The following is a 13647-nucleotide window of genomic DNA, read 5'->3' as shown; positions in this document are numbered from 1 at the left end:
GGAAGGACATTGAGATGCTTGAGCGCGTCCAGAGGAGGGCAACGAGGCTGGTGAGGGGTTTGGAACACAAGCCCTGAGAGGAACGTTTGAAGGAGCTGGGGTTGTTTAGCCTGGAGAAGAGGAGGCTCAGAGGTGACCTCATTGCTCTCCACAACTCCCTGAAGGGAGGCTGTGGACGGGTGGGGTCGGTCTCTTCCACCGGGCAGCACTGACAGAACAAGGGGACACAGTCTCAAGCTACGTCAGGGAAGGTACAGGTTGGATATTAGGAAGAAATTTTTCACCGAAAGAATAATAAAGCACTGGAATTGTCTTCCCAGGGAGGTGGTGGAGTCACCATCTCTGGATGTGTTTAAAAAAAGACTGGACATGGCACTTGGTCTAGTTGAGGTGTTAGGGCATAGGTTGGACTTGATGATCTTAGAGGTCTCTTCCAACCTCATTATTCTGTGATTCTGTGATTCTGTGAAAGCTACACAGGCATAAAGCAGGGTGTGCAAAGCCATGTTTGCAGTTCACAGAGCCATTGCAAGATGTGTTAGAAAAACAGATAGTAAATAAAGAAGCCAAAGAACAAATAATATGTCAATCAGCCAGAGATCATGCTAATGAAGAGCTGTCAGCTTTCCCATGGCTTCTGTTGGCTCGAGTCAGGAGTCAGTTTTTAGGCCTTTGGCTGCTGTTTCACCACCAAAGTCTGTGGGACTTTCTGAGGAACATTCCCTCATTAAACCTTTGTAACTGAACTTTGAGGACCCATTGTTTGCAACAGTTTTCAATGTTGCCCTTTGCTTAGAGAAAATAGGGGTAAGACAGGGAGGAATAGCCAGGTCAAGTGGAAAAGCTCTCTCTGATATAAAAATCCTTTCCAAACTTTAGAACACCTTTGCAAGTAGCCAGGATGATGGAGTAGTCATTAATTCCCTACAATTTAAAATGAAAGTATGAGAAGATAGGGCCTCTTTTTCAGGCAGGGAGAAGGATTTGCATGGCAAAAGGTGTCTCTTCCCTGCTGCTGCCTGCAAGCTGCCCTTCAGTCACATTCTCAGGCATTGGCTTGTGAACAGACAATCTCACAATCATCTGTGACCTATTGCTACAACATCTACAACTTTTACAACTGGAAAAGACTAAAGAAATCACAGGCTCTGTTTCCAGTATAACTCTGGGTTTTTTCCCATATAATGCCTAGTGCAGTTTTTCAAGAAGCATTGATAAAGTATCATTATATATTATATATATATATCACACGTATGTATATTATATATATCACTGTATTTGCTAAAAAAAAAACCCATCACAGTGCAGGTGACAATTATTTTTTCAGTTGTAAGGAAAAGCTTGTGGGTAAGTATATTATGGCCTAATTCCTAATACTGCATTCAACACTTTTTCCATTCTTTTCCTAAGCAGTTCATTTATGCAGTCATTTGTGCAGTTATATATGCAGGGTGTGACTCTTCAGGCTGTTCTGTGCAGGGATGGGAGTTGGACTCCCTGATCCTTGTGGATCCCTTCCAAATCAGGACATTCTATGATTCTCTGATTTTTCTTGGCATCTTGAATTCAATTCCTAAAATAATTGTATAATAATTCATTTACCTATAACCTTCTTGATAAAAATTGGATAACATTTTTTAAATGTTGGTTCAGGATGATCAAGTCTGGAGTGGAAGTTTTGTATTTGGTAGTGGCAGTAAATTTACAGTACTCCCAGAATGAATTCCTAGTCAGCACGTGGAGCACTGGAGTTGATATGGAGTATTTAATATGGAGTATGGATCTGAATTTTGTATTCAGAGAGACAAAAGAGTTGAAAATATCTGCATCAAGTACTAACGTACTGAGTGTCTAACAGTGTAGTACAAAATATGTAAGAAGGACATTCTACAATACAGATATAAATATATCTATATATTTCAGTGGTGCATAGGTCAGTTGTTGTTTATTGAAGTACCTCCATGATTACATATAATCCAAAATACTGTGTCAGTACATTCTGAAACATTTGAAGTCAAACCTACCCCTATCCGATAAAGATGAACTGCAAAGTGCTACAAAATGAATTACAAAAAAAATTATGTAAAATCCCCAATCAATAACTGTCCATATTTTGCATATAAATATGCCATAGCTGACAATACTGACGTATGCCAAAATACACAGTTAAAACAGCAGATGCCTGATGGGCTTCTCTGTGGTCAAGGAAAATCTGACTGATTCAACAACACTGTCTTCTAAAGAGTAGTGACCAATTCAGGAAAAACAACCTATCAATATTTGCAAGAGTGACAAATTCCCAAAAGATGGCTTCAGTCAATAATATCCTTAAATGGCTTATGGAATTCTGGCCCCCTCAGAGCTGCAGCACAAGAGAGAACTTCGCAGCTATGAATCTCAGCACCTCCGAGCTGGGGAAGTACATTTACATGTTGGAAGTTGCTCTCACAGTGGGAAGGACAAGTGAAAACTTTGCTCCCTGTTTTCCTGATCATAGGCATCGAGCTCCAGCTGATCACTGGGAAAATCGCAGAGGTCAGTTATTTTCCTGTAATGTTAAGGGCAGGTGTTAGCCAAGAGAAGTTTCTCCTGGATGTGCTGACACCTCTTTAACCTGTAGGACTTCTCGCAGCATCCCAAGCAGCACTTTGATCCTCCCACCAAGTGAGTCAGGGACACAATTTGTTGCAGCAGGTTTGCTTCCAAGTGGGAGCTATCAAGAGGCACTAAGCAGTCTGAGTCATAGCAGCCACCTCGATATTGTCCCAGCCTTTATTAGCTTTTCAGCCACCCTGAAACACTGATCTTCAGATTGGAAAAGGTGATAGGGTTAAAAGCTGGTTATTCCTGACAAATGGCCCATAATATCAGCCTTTTCCTTCTTTGACTGCATCTCTTAAATCACAGCACAATGAAAGGACCTGCTTTTGAATGACTGTACCTGTTGGGTTTTTTCTTTGACTGATGTGTGAGCTAAAGCAAAGATGTCTCTCCTGAGCAAGGGGTTGGACCAAGTGACCTCCATAATTCCCTTCTGACACAACACTTTTCTACAGCTCTGTGCCAGCAATGCTTTCTGTCCTGCTCATGTCCCCTGCTAGCTCATGGAGGGACACAAAGTGACTGCACAGGCTCTGGGCATCGCTCTGAGCAGCAGCTGCCTCAGAGACAAACCTGTGCTAGGGGCTCTTTCCAGGTCCTTTCCCTCTCCTTCTCCATCATCCACCACCTTTCAGCTTTTGGTGACTGACAGAGAAGGAACCAGCTTGGGTAAGATGAGAAGCTATTGCACAAAGTTAAGTAAGCAAGATAAACATACTCCACAGCAGTTGCATTTCCCTTCCCTAGAAAACCTGGAAAATGGCCTTGAAACTGCTAATTTCAAGAATCAGGTAATTATTTTTTTTTTCCCAGTCAGGAATGAAATATTAAGTTACAGGAAGCAGCTCTGTGAAAGTGTGAATTCACTGCTCAGTCCAAACACAAAATGCAAATCAAATCAAAGAAATCATTTAATGCAATCCTTCCTTTGCTGTTTTTAAATGAAAGATCTGGATTTCCCTCTTTAAAAAATAGTGATGCTTTGTAACTGCGAACAGAGTTTGCAAATTTTCTATTACTTTTCTGGAACTCTGATGCCATCAACACAGGAAAGGGTTGCAAATTATCAATAAAACAGATGGATAAATCTACTTAAGGGAGCTTGTCTGTGTGAGGCACAGGAAGTTGTTATTATTATTGTAATTATTATGATCAAAAATTAATAATTACCCTTACTCTTCCTCTGGTGGAGACTGTCCCATTGCCATAGATAATTTTGACCTGTCACACCAGAGTTCATGCAAACTTAAGAGTTGGAAAAAGCTTTGTCCTGCCCAAACCATGGGGTTTTTTTTCCCGTGACTGTCTCTGTGGGTTTCCTCCTGCAGACCGGAAAGAAAGACACAGACTGTTGTGGCTGCTTGTCAGTGAAACAGACAAATCACTAAAAAACATAAAAACAAAACAAAGATTTTCCAGTCCCTCACAAGGCACCTCATCATTTAAATGTGTGTCATCTCCAAGGACTGAGTGCTAGAAACGAAATCCTCATTTATCCTGGAGAACTTTGGTGGTCTATCAACAGAGTGACTTGAATTTTGTATGCACATGGATAGCTGTTTTTTTCAGATATGGTTCAGAATGAGAATTCAGCTTTTACTGTATAACTGTAGATCCCCAAAGGTATATTTTCATCTTGAAATCCTTCTAGGAGTAGAAAAATTGTTATTATTGCTTCACATGATCTTTTTTTCTCTGAACAGGATAATGTGGATCTTGGTGACCTTATGTTTTCGCTCTGCTACCTTCCAACAGCTGGTAGACTAACTATTACAATAATAAAGGCAAGAAATCTAAAGGCAATGGATATCACAGGAGCATCAGGTAGGAATTAATTTAATGCTCAGTGTGGATTTCTGTCCCATTTTCCTCCCAAGACACAGAATTCAACACTGTCAAATCCCAGAATGATTTTTGAGAGGGGGGTTTTTATACTGTGAGCTCTACTTGAGTGCAGGAGTTGATGAGAAATAAATAACACATTTTAGTTAGCTTAGATCCAAGGAACAGTTTAAAATAAGTTGCTCTGTCAAAAAGAGTGCAAGATTATTACTTCTGTAATTATTATTATTATACTGTAATTCAGAGTAAAACAAGCTGGCCAAAATGCATTCCCAGCGCTGGGAATTTGTTTGTGCAGCAGACTGTTACAGCTATGACACAGAGGCAGACTGGCCCTCTCTGACAGTCCCCAGGAGCCACTGAGCCAGTTCTGCTGTTGCTGGCATATGGAGAAAGCAGTGATCATCCCAGAATCATTTCAGCAACCCTTTCAAAAGCCCACAATAAAAATTAGAAACATAAATAAGACTTCATAGATGTCTTTTAAATACTAGCAGAAAGCTGTAGAGCTCTCAGAAAGGAGCTACAAAGAAATAACTTTCTTTTTTTGCTACATTCAGGAGTTTAAAAATAATTATCATTCTCTTGAGAAATATAAGCCACTAATTGTTGCACTATGAATTGTATTTAACCATACATCAGTAAATCCCATTGTGAAAAACATTGTCATCTTCTGTCTGTCCTACAAATCTAACAAGTAATTAGGCTGCTATAAATAGGCTGATACACAGGCTGATGTATAAAATAGTCATGTATAACACGCTTCAGTGGATATTTTAATACCCTTTGAGAAGCTGGTACACAACCAGGAGTTTCTTGAACCTAAAAAGTTCATTATAAGCAGTGAACCAGGTAAAGCTTTCAAAGCTGCGCTGCCTCCCGTGCATTCCATGGTGACAGAGAAGCTCAAATTCCAGTCAGGTCCGGGAGATTTAATCCTGCAAGCAGGAATGGGCACAGAGGAAGTCTCCCTTCACTTTCCATTTGCATTTGTCAAAAATAAACATTGTTCTTATGACCCACACAGATCCCTACGTGAAGGTTTCTTTAATGTGTGAAGGAAGGCGGCTAAAGAAAAGGAAAACTTCCACCAAGAGGAACACCCTAAATCCTGTTTACAATGAAGCCATAGTCTTTGACGTCCCTCCAGAAAACATTGACCAAATTAACTTGTCGATAGCTGTTATGGATTATGACCGGTGAGATGCCTGTAGCTGTCAAATATTGGCTGATGAAGTCTTGCACGCTAGATTTGCACCCAGAAAGAAAGTTACTACTTTTTTCCCTATAGGCGGGGAATTAATGTCAGGTTGAGCTTGGTAGAAGTCTCCACATTTTTCGTCTTGCCGGGCAGAACTTCCTTACTAAATTTTAAAATGTAGATTTGGATCTATAACTGACACCAGTAAGCTGCAGGTGTGTTTAGCAGAATGGGGTAACCGGGCATTTAAGTGCTGATGTTCAGTTTGTACATTTATGCTAAGCCTTTACATACACACGCTCCATTTATAAAGTTGTGTCTTAGAGCCTGTTTGCCTTTGCAGCTAATTGCAGAACACAGGGAAAGAACCTTTTGTGTGCTACAAGGGGGGGATATATCAAATTGTTCTGAGCACTGGGAAACACAAAGAGCAAGCGGTACAAAGTATTTCCGAGCGCGTTATGTTCTCCAGGCAAGAATTAATCCTAAAAATCCACCATTAACGTTTCTGATGAAATATGCAGCTGGTGTGGTTCCAAAGGTAAAATTTTAAGAAAAAAATATTATGGACCATTTTCACAGTGTAGGTCACAATGAGGTCATTGGAGTTTGTCAAGTAGGCAACGATGCAGAGAGTCTAGGTCGCGACCACTGGAACGAAATGCTCTCGTACCCTCGGAAGCCCATCGCTCACTGGCATCCTCTTGTGGAGGTAAGGCATTCCTTTACTGCTTCCCCCTTGCAATAATCTGGAATATTCTCCCACATGGCGTTAGAAGTTGGACGAAATTTTATGATCAAACCCAAGATCCGCGTGCATGAGGTAAATCCTGGAAAGGGGTTTGGAAACGCTTTAAAGCTGAAATGTGGCACACAAGTTAAGTCTGCTCCTTTCAGTTTTAGGGAGACAGAAGGTAATTGTTGTCTATAATATACAGACATGAAAACACCAAACATTATACACTTGATTGAGGGTTTAGTTTTGCTTTTTAAATAAGATCTTGGGTAACTTTCACTGTTAATTGATGTAAAGAAGTGGACCTTGTTTACAGAACAATCAAGACCTGTTTTTTTTTTTTATATGCAACAGCCTAATTTGACTTCTTTTCTTGTAACAATATATCATCCATGGCACTAGCACATCTCAAAGGATGCCTAACTGCACTGACAAAAATATGTTTAAGTGTCTTTGGAGATCTGAGGCGCTCATAAGAAGCAATACAATCAGAAAAGCTTCTCAAGGTTCCTATGTTTTTTTTTTTTTGTTTTGTTTTGTTTTGTTTTTTGTCTTTAGGGCCCTATTCAGCAGGAATGTTATGCAGGTCTTCTGCGCTTGGATGGCTGCCGAAGAGGCTTCCTCACCCTTTTAACCTATTCAGCAGAAATTTGGCATTCCTGTTGAACTCTTTCTTAGCCATATCCTCAGGGGCTATTCCACAGAGTCCAGTGGGGTAAAGATGTCCTTTTAATCCCTCTGTCTAATCCTCTCCCCAATACAGGGAACACTAATCCTGATTCATGAGACACAGAAATTCATCAAAGATCAAACTAAATTGCTTCCTAAAGTTACCATGACTTGCTCCCATTGTTGCTCTCACTGGCTGAGTCGGGCAGTACTCCCAGTCCAATGGAAGCGTCTTGTTTATGAGCAGCCCCAGAGTTATCCTCAATGTTGAAAGACAGGAGCACAGAGCACAGTACCCAAATTGAGCCAGGAATGATGCTGTGGGCACTAACACTTGGAGGCAGGCAGTTCACAGCCCCTCTGAGTTTACTTTCTGCACCAGAGTGCAGCTGTGTTACCACTTCAGTGCCACTGAAGATTTCCCTGCTTGGTTGTGAGCACTGGCCATAGGCAGTTCCAGAAAAGATTGTCAGGCATTTTGAAGATGCTGCAAGCTGGGAAGAATCCCACAGTCTTGTCCTGTGTCCATAAGGAATTGTGTTTCCTGGTGCCACAGCAGCACAGTCTGAGCAGGCAGTGCCCACAGGCGGTGTGGCAGGAGGAAGGCTCGATGCCTTCTCAGCACAGGTGCTGCCAGCAGTGGGGCAGCTCTGCCCAGGTGTTTGTGCCCCCAGTGACAGGGCAGATGCTGGCTGAAGTGCCACACTTGAAATGCTGACCTGGGCATTTGGGAGCTCTCAGCTGCAGCCAAATGTTGACAGGAATATCCTGACACAGCACACAAGGTGTGGTGTAAGGGTTACTATTGCCCAGAGCACAACAAGTGTCTCTTAGCAGAAGTTGTCTACATCCTTATATCCAACCTGTCTTCCCTCTTTGATAAATTTCATTGCAGCAAGAGCCCACAATTAGGTTTTGACAGCTCTTCCCTTTTCACAGGCATCCTGTTCTTTTCATACATGCCTGGCTAACTTCTTTAGATTTCATTACTGTGGATTGCTTTTCATGTCACTGAAAGCTAAACAGAGACATATTTTTTTCCTTCCCAGGAATCAAGTGGGGGAGGGTGTCCAGCGCATCCAGGCTGTGCAGAGAAATATATACACAGCATATCATTTTGGTTCCTGAATCAGGATTAGACTCAGCGAGAGCTTCTGGAACCTCTGTGGCCACAGCCATAGGACCCTGAATATTTGCTGAATAGGACCCTCAGTCTTCAACTGTGTGAAGAGCTATTGGTTTCAAATAGCGTGATGTTATCCACTTGTAGCATTAATTCTCCAGCTGACACTACTGCTACTGATAGATTATTTGTATGGTCGTAAGCATTACCCAAATTCAAGTCATCATTTCTGTTCAGTAGAATAACCCAGGTTTACAAGCAAAATGATAGCAATGTAAACCAACAAATGTGGGAAGCAGCAACAAATATCGTCCTTGTATTTGCAAAAAAGGTGCAGTATTGTGAATGATTAGCTTTCTAAGTATTTTTTTTTCAAGAATGATTGCCATCAGATACTTATTTTTTGATGACAAGTTGTATCCTCAGTCTCAGCTGGTGCCTCCTTTCACCTGACATGAAAACAAATTAATGTGGTTCCTTGCAGAAATCCTCCAAATCTGAAAAACTGTAAAAAAAGTTCTGCTGGGTGAGAACAAGATGCATATGGTATTTGTAATGACAGCATGTTCTTTGAGAAAGGAGATAACCATCTGTATAACATGGAGGTTGTTAGTCCTCGACCTTTGTGGATGATTTTCCAGTCAGCGTTTCTGAGTCGTGTCCACGACGCTGCAGACTGTTGGAAGCGTGTCCCAGGTGGCAATGCTGGATCATACAAACAAACACACACACCCCCCATGTCGTCTGAAAATGCTGTTCCAAATATATAATGCCTGTGAAGACTTCCTTTATTATTTGTGGTAGAGTTAGCAGGGCTGTTTTACATGATGGTATATTGTAAATTCTGACAAATTCTGTCCATTAAAAGAAAATTAATCAAAGTGCTGCGTTTTGTCACGTAATGAAATTTGTGCCCCAAAGCAGGAGACCCTGGGATAAATTTTTCGCCACTTATTTAGCCATGCATGGAATTCTCTCATCCTCCAGTGTCTTCTACAGAGAACCTGACTTGTGTCTTTACATGGGAATTTTTTGTTTAAAAGATGCAAATGCAAAGTATGGATGTTTTATACAATACAGATGTCTGCTGTGTACTTACAGAGAGGGAGCCCTGGTCCTTACACAGGGCTCAGATAAGTTTATGTGCACACACATTGCTTCACATCCTGTATGTGCAGATCCAAGCATTTTGGATCTGCAACTCTGCTGACACAAATATGCATGCACAGATTTGAAGAAATATCTAACATTTTGGTCTCAAGTCTGAAAAATTACTTTTGTAACCTATCAATGAGGATCTTCCACAAAATCAGAATTACTTGTGGGTAAAGAATATCTTGGAACTTGCAGGAGATCTTGGATCTGCTGTCAATGTATGCTGCAGGTATAAATGAGAATTCCTGTAAGCACACCTGTTTTCAAAAATCTCTTGCCATGCCGTGGAGAATACAGCTGCCACAGGCAAGGGCATACCTGGCAAACTGAACAGCACTTCCAAACCTGCCCAAGCACAATTTCAGGAGGGCAACCACTGGGCATTTCCAAAAGAATAAAAATAATATTGCCGTGGCAAAACTGTTCCACTGCACCTTCAGCTTTCTATCAGGAGGTGCTCCATGATAATGTGCATATCTGCTCATGCATCAGCCTCCCCTCGGGCAGAATCCTGTGCTCTTTACCCAGGAGCCACCAGGGGGAGATGGGCCTGAGCAAAGGAGGAAGGGCTCTTCCTTGGAGAGGAGTTCTCTGATTTCCTGGACAAATCACTCTACATTTCATCTCTATCTGGAATGCAGAGCACGCTTCCCACTGCAATATTAGCAACAGAAACTGCTGGGAAGGGGAAAACACCTACACAGCAGGCTCAACTTGTGTCCATGGAAAAGTGCAGGAGCCTTTCTAGGATTTGTCCCCAGCAGCTCAAAGGGACATCAGCTGAAAAGTGGTATAGTTGCCAGTGGGTTGCAGTTCTTCTGTTTTATTACCATGCTCAGTTTATTTAATGCTCAAGGGTCTGGCATCAAAATAATTATTTTGAACAGAGCTCTACTAAAACAGGGAAAGAAATCTCTGTGACAGTGAGCATTTAAAGTGGAATCCAGCAGACTTCAAAGGCTTAGAGATGAGGAAAAACCCCTAAATTTATTGAATTCTCCTAATTTTTGCTCATGACTTGCAATCTATTACTCAGGCTGTGGCATTACTATGTGCTTTTTACAAATACCTGCCTTATCATAGTGGTGCATCTATGGAGTGATAGATATTTTCTATATTTGGATACTTCTCTCTTCATCTTTATACTCCACTCAACCAGTGATATTCCCTAGACCCTAAATATTTTTCTGCTCTGGTTCTGGTTGGCCAGTAGACTGCTGCTGTCTTTGGACTGTGTTACAATAATAACACAGCCTGCTGGAAGGAACAGAGGATAGATAATTCTGCTACAAACTCAGCTGGAAACCCAGGGAAAAGTATGGTCCCAATGCTGCTCAGTCTTTACTTTCTGAACTATGATTCTCAGTGGTGACTTAGGAGTAGACTGAAGAATGTTTTCAAAGCTGAAACCCTCATTTATTTTCTTATTTGCTGTGAATGCATTATTTCATTGTATGACAAGTATCGTAACTCTAAAATAGAAAAGAAAATAACTTAGAAATGCATCTCAGCAAGATTTTAATCCCATTTTGCTCTTTAACAATGTGCTATTAAATTCTTACTTTTAGTTTTCCATAACAAGCCTCCGTGTCAGGTGCTGTTCTGTGAAAAAGCAGTGAGTGGCAATGGGAAAACCTTCTGAGTTCCTGACTGTGAGGCGAGTACCATGGACAGTGGCCTGTAATTCCCATGACAAAACACTCAAAAGTGCAACTCCTCTGCAGCTGAGTGCTCAAATATTTCTTTATCTGCTTCCACTGGATTCACAAGACATTAAAAGCATTGCTGTTTTCTTTTGTTTCACTTTTCCCTGCAAATAGCCCTGGCGGTGGAAAAGCAGAAATTCATCTCAATCTGGGGAAGCGGGGACTACCAGAACAGAAAACCAATACGTAGCATAAACGACCCATTGTTAAAACTGTTCTTACCAGCCATTGCATGGCTCAGTTTTCCATGCCAGCAGATCCATAAAACACAAAAGCAGCACGTGTGAGACATTTGTTGCATAGAAGTACAATTTAACTGCTGGTTGGGGAACTCCTGGATCAATACAAAATGAAACAACAGCAAAGGGCAATGCAAAAGAATGGAAAAAAAAAACAAAAAAAGAGGTTATTTTAGTCCACCCTTCTTGGCTTGAGGGGATGGTTGTTGAGGGGGCTTTTAGTTGTTTTTATTCTTTGGTTTGGTTTGGTTTGGTTTGGTTCCATTCATGTGTTTTAAACACCAAGCGTGTGTATGTAGCTATATTAACGTGAGCACCCAAAGCCAGAGACACAAGAGATGTATTGATTTACATGCTTATCACCTAGCAGCACTCAAGCACTGAGGGGACGTGTCTGCAACGGAAATAAAAAATAACTGAAAACTCTTTTGATTTAAAAGTAACAAACAATAAATGGGGACCAGGAAATTCAGTTGAACAATCTGTTTGACCCAGCTAGAAATCCATCTGAAATGACTTTGCTGTTAATATATTTTGTTTGAACAGAGGGAAGTGAAAAAAGTGGATCAGGTGACTCCATCTGAAGTGTCATTGATGAAATGCTTTTTTTCCCCTTAGAACAGTGCATTGCCAAACGATTGCATCTCAGTATCAAGAGAGAAAGCAATGGATTTCTTATCTAGTAGGGAAAAAAAAAAAAAATCATGTAGAGAAAGTAATCCACAATACTGTAGAATTTAATAGAAGCCCCCTGTGCTGCAGAAAAGGGCAGCAGGACAGACTTGGTGACAGCAGCAAGGTGTCAGCTGTGCCAGGTGCCAGTTGTATTCCAGCGGCACCGCGGCGCCCAAGGCTGGCTAGTTCCAAGAGCTGCGCTTACAGTTCTTTTCTAATACAGTGGGTTGGGCAAGGAACCACAGCTGGAAGTTCTCCAGGGCCCTGCAGTTCTCTGGGAGCACGTCCATCTCCTTGGAGGTGCACAAAGGGCTGCCCGGGAAAGGCGTCACCCGCGGCGCGAAGGCAGCGCGCGCGGCACGGAGGGGGAGGTGACGGGAGGACTTGCAAACATTCTGGGCTCTTCATTTGTTCCTTTGTTTTGTCCGGGCTCTTTAGTTCCTCCTCCTTTCTGCTCAAACATAGACGTTGTAAAACTGAGGTGTTTTACTCGGTTGCATGCTGGCCAGCTGCCATCCCCGATACCCATCGCAAAGGTGCGTGAAGAGAGCTGTGTTGTTTTGGTATACTTTTGGTTTTGGTAACACATCGACATTGTACTATACTTTATTATTTCTTGTTCAATAAATAGTCCTGGTATCTCTATGTTTCATGTCTAATTTTGGAGAGTAGGGCCATAGCTGTATCGAGGCTCTCTCAATTAGGTGGGCATTTTGTTTGTTTAGTAGAAATAATGCATGATTCTTTTCGCAGTGATGGTTTGAGGGACAAAAAAATTCTTAATTTTGTAATATGTATTACAATCTTCTGAACACAAGTAAAAATGTACTGTGATTTATTTATATAAATCTAGTCTGAACAAATAAGTTTTGATCTTAATAAAAACTGTAAGAAATTGTGCAATTGTAATTTATTACTATTTTGTATTTAATAAATATTAAAGTTCAATTCATTATTCAGAAAGCCAGTAAACACTTTGGAAATAATTTTTGCTTGGTTTTTCTCCACAGATAGTGTGTTTTGATAAAGTACACAAGGCCAGAGAGAAAAGGCTTCTAACTTTACAGCACTCACACATAATTTAGGAGTTTGGATACTGAAACCTCCTCGTATTTCATCCCATGTCTACAGTCATCATGGCAGAAAGATTATTTGACATGTCAGTGGTGAATCTCATCTATGTTTCCTATTAAGAAGAAAATCAAGAAGCTACAGAAGTGCTTCTATCAAGTGACATTGTGTTAAATTACCAAAATTAGTATTTAGCATAGCGTGCTGGCAAAATTAGCAGTCCTCCTGTCAACACCTGACATGTAACTCCAGGAATTTCTGAGAGGTTCCCTGGCAGAGCCCAGAAACAAATGGAAAAGAGCAAAAATATATCTTGTATGACCACACAGACTGCACCCAAAAAGGTCCTTTTACACAAACTGAATTTATATGTCCATCAGCAAGGGTGCATGTGCATGGCTCTAATTAAGCAAGAGCCTCTCTGTGTCTTTGGGGATGAGCTCAGTCTCTCCTCATTTGGAAGATCTGGCCTGCTTGCACACACCATATTCATAAAGGGCTGCTGACACGTGACATAAGGCCCAAAACAATATTTCATGCCACTAAGGAATTAATTTAGTTTCTGCTCTCTTCTTGGGAATATTTGATATCACAGACACAATGAAAAGAGATGAGAACAGGCCTGTAGT

General features: G+C 41.2%; 1 protein-coding gene across 3 annotated transcripts in view; it reads left to right on the top strand.

The window, feature by feature from the left end:
* Positions 1–12845, top strand: part of SYT9 (synaptotagmin 9) — a 67902-nt gene extending 55057 nt beyond the window's left edge. Inside the window, exons 4-8 of one of the 3 annotated variants that reach the window (XM_053946207.1) lie at positions 4305–4425; positions 5471–5642; positions 6227–6356; positions 6939–7095; positions 8099–8188. In XM_053946207.1, the coding sequence (XP_053802182.1) occupies positions 4305–4425; positions 5471–5642; positions 6227–6356; positions 6939–7046 (531 nt within the window). In that variant the 3' untranslated portion in view covers positions 7047–7095; positions 8099–8188. Of the gene's footprint in view, positions 1–4304; positions 4426–5470; positions 5643–6226; positions 6357–6938; positions 7096–8098 lie in introns of those variants that run through there. The other 2 variants (XM_053946208.1, XM_053946209.1) reach the window with 2 other exon arrangements.
* Positions 12846–13647: the final 802 nt, after the last annotated feature.

Source organism: Vidua chalybeata, chromosome 6 (genome assembly GCF_026979565.1).
Source record: "Vidua chalybeata isolate OUT-0048 chromosome 6, bVidCha1 merged haplotype, whole genome shotgun sequence".
Taxonomy (NCBI): domain Eukaryota; kingdom Metazoa; phylum Chordata; class Aves; order Passeriformes; family Viduidae; genus Vidua; species Vidua chalybeata.
This window is presented reverse-complemented; position numbering and strand designations above follow the sequence as displayed.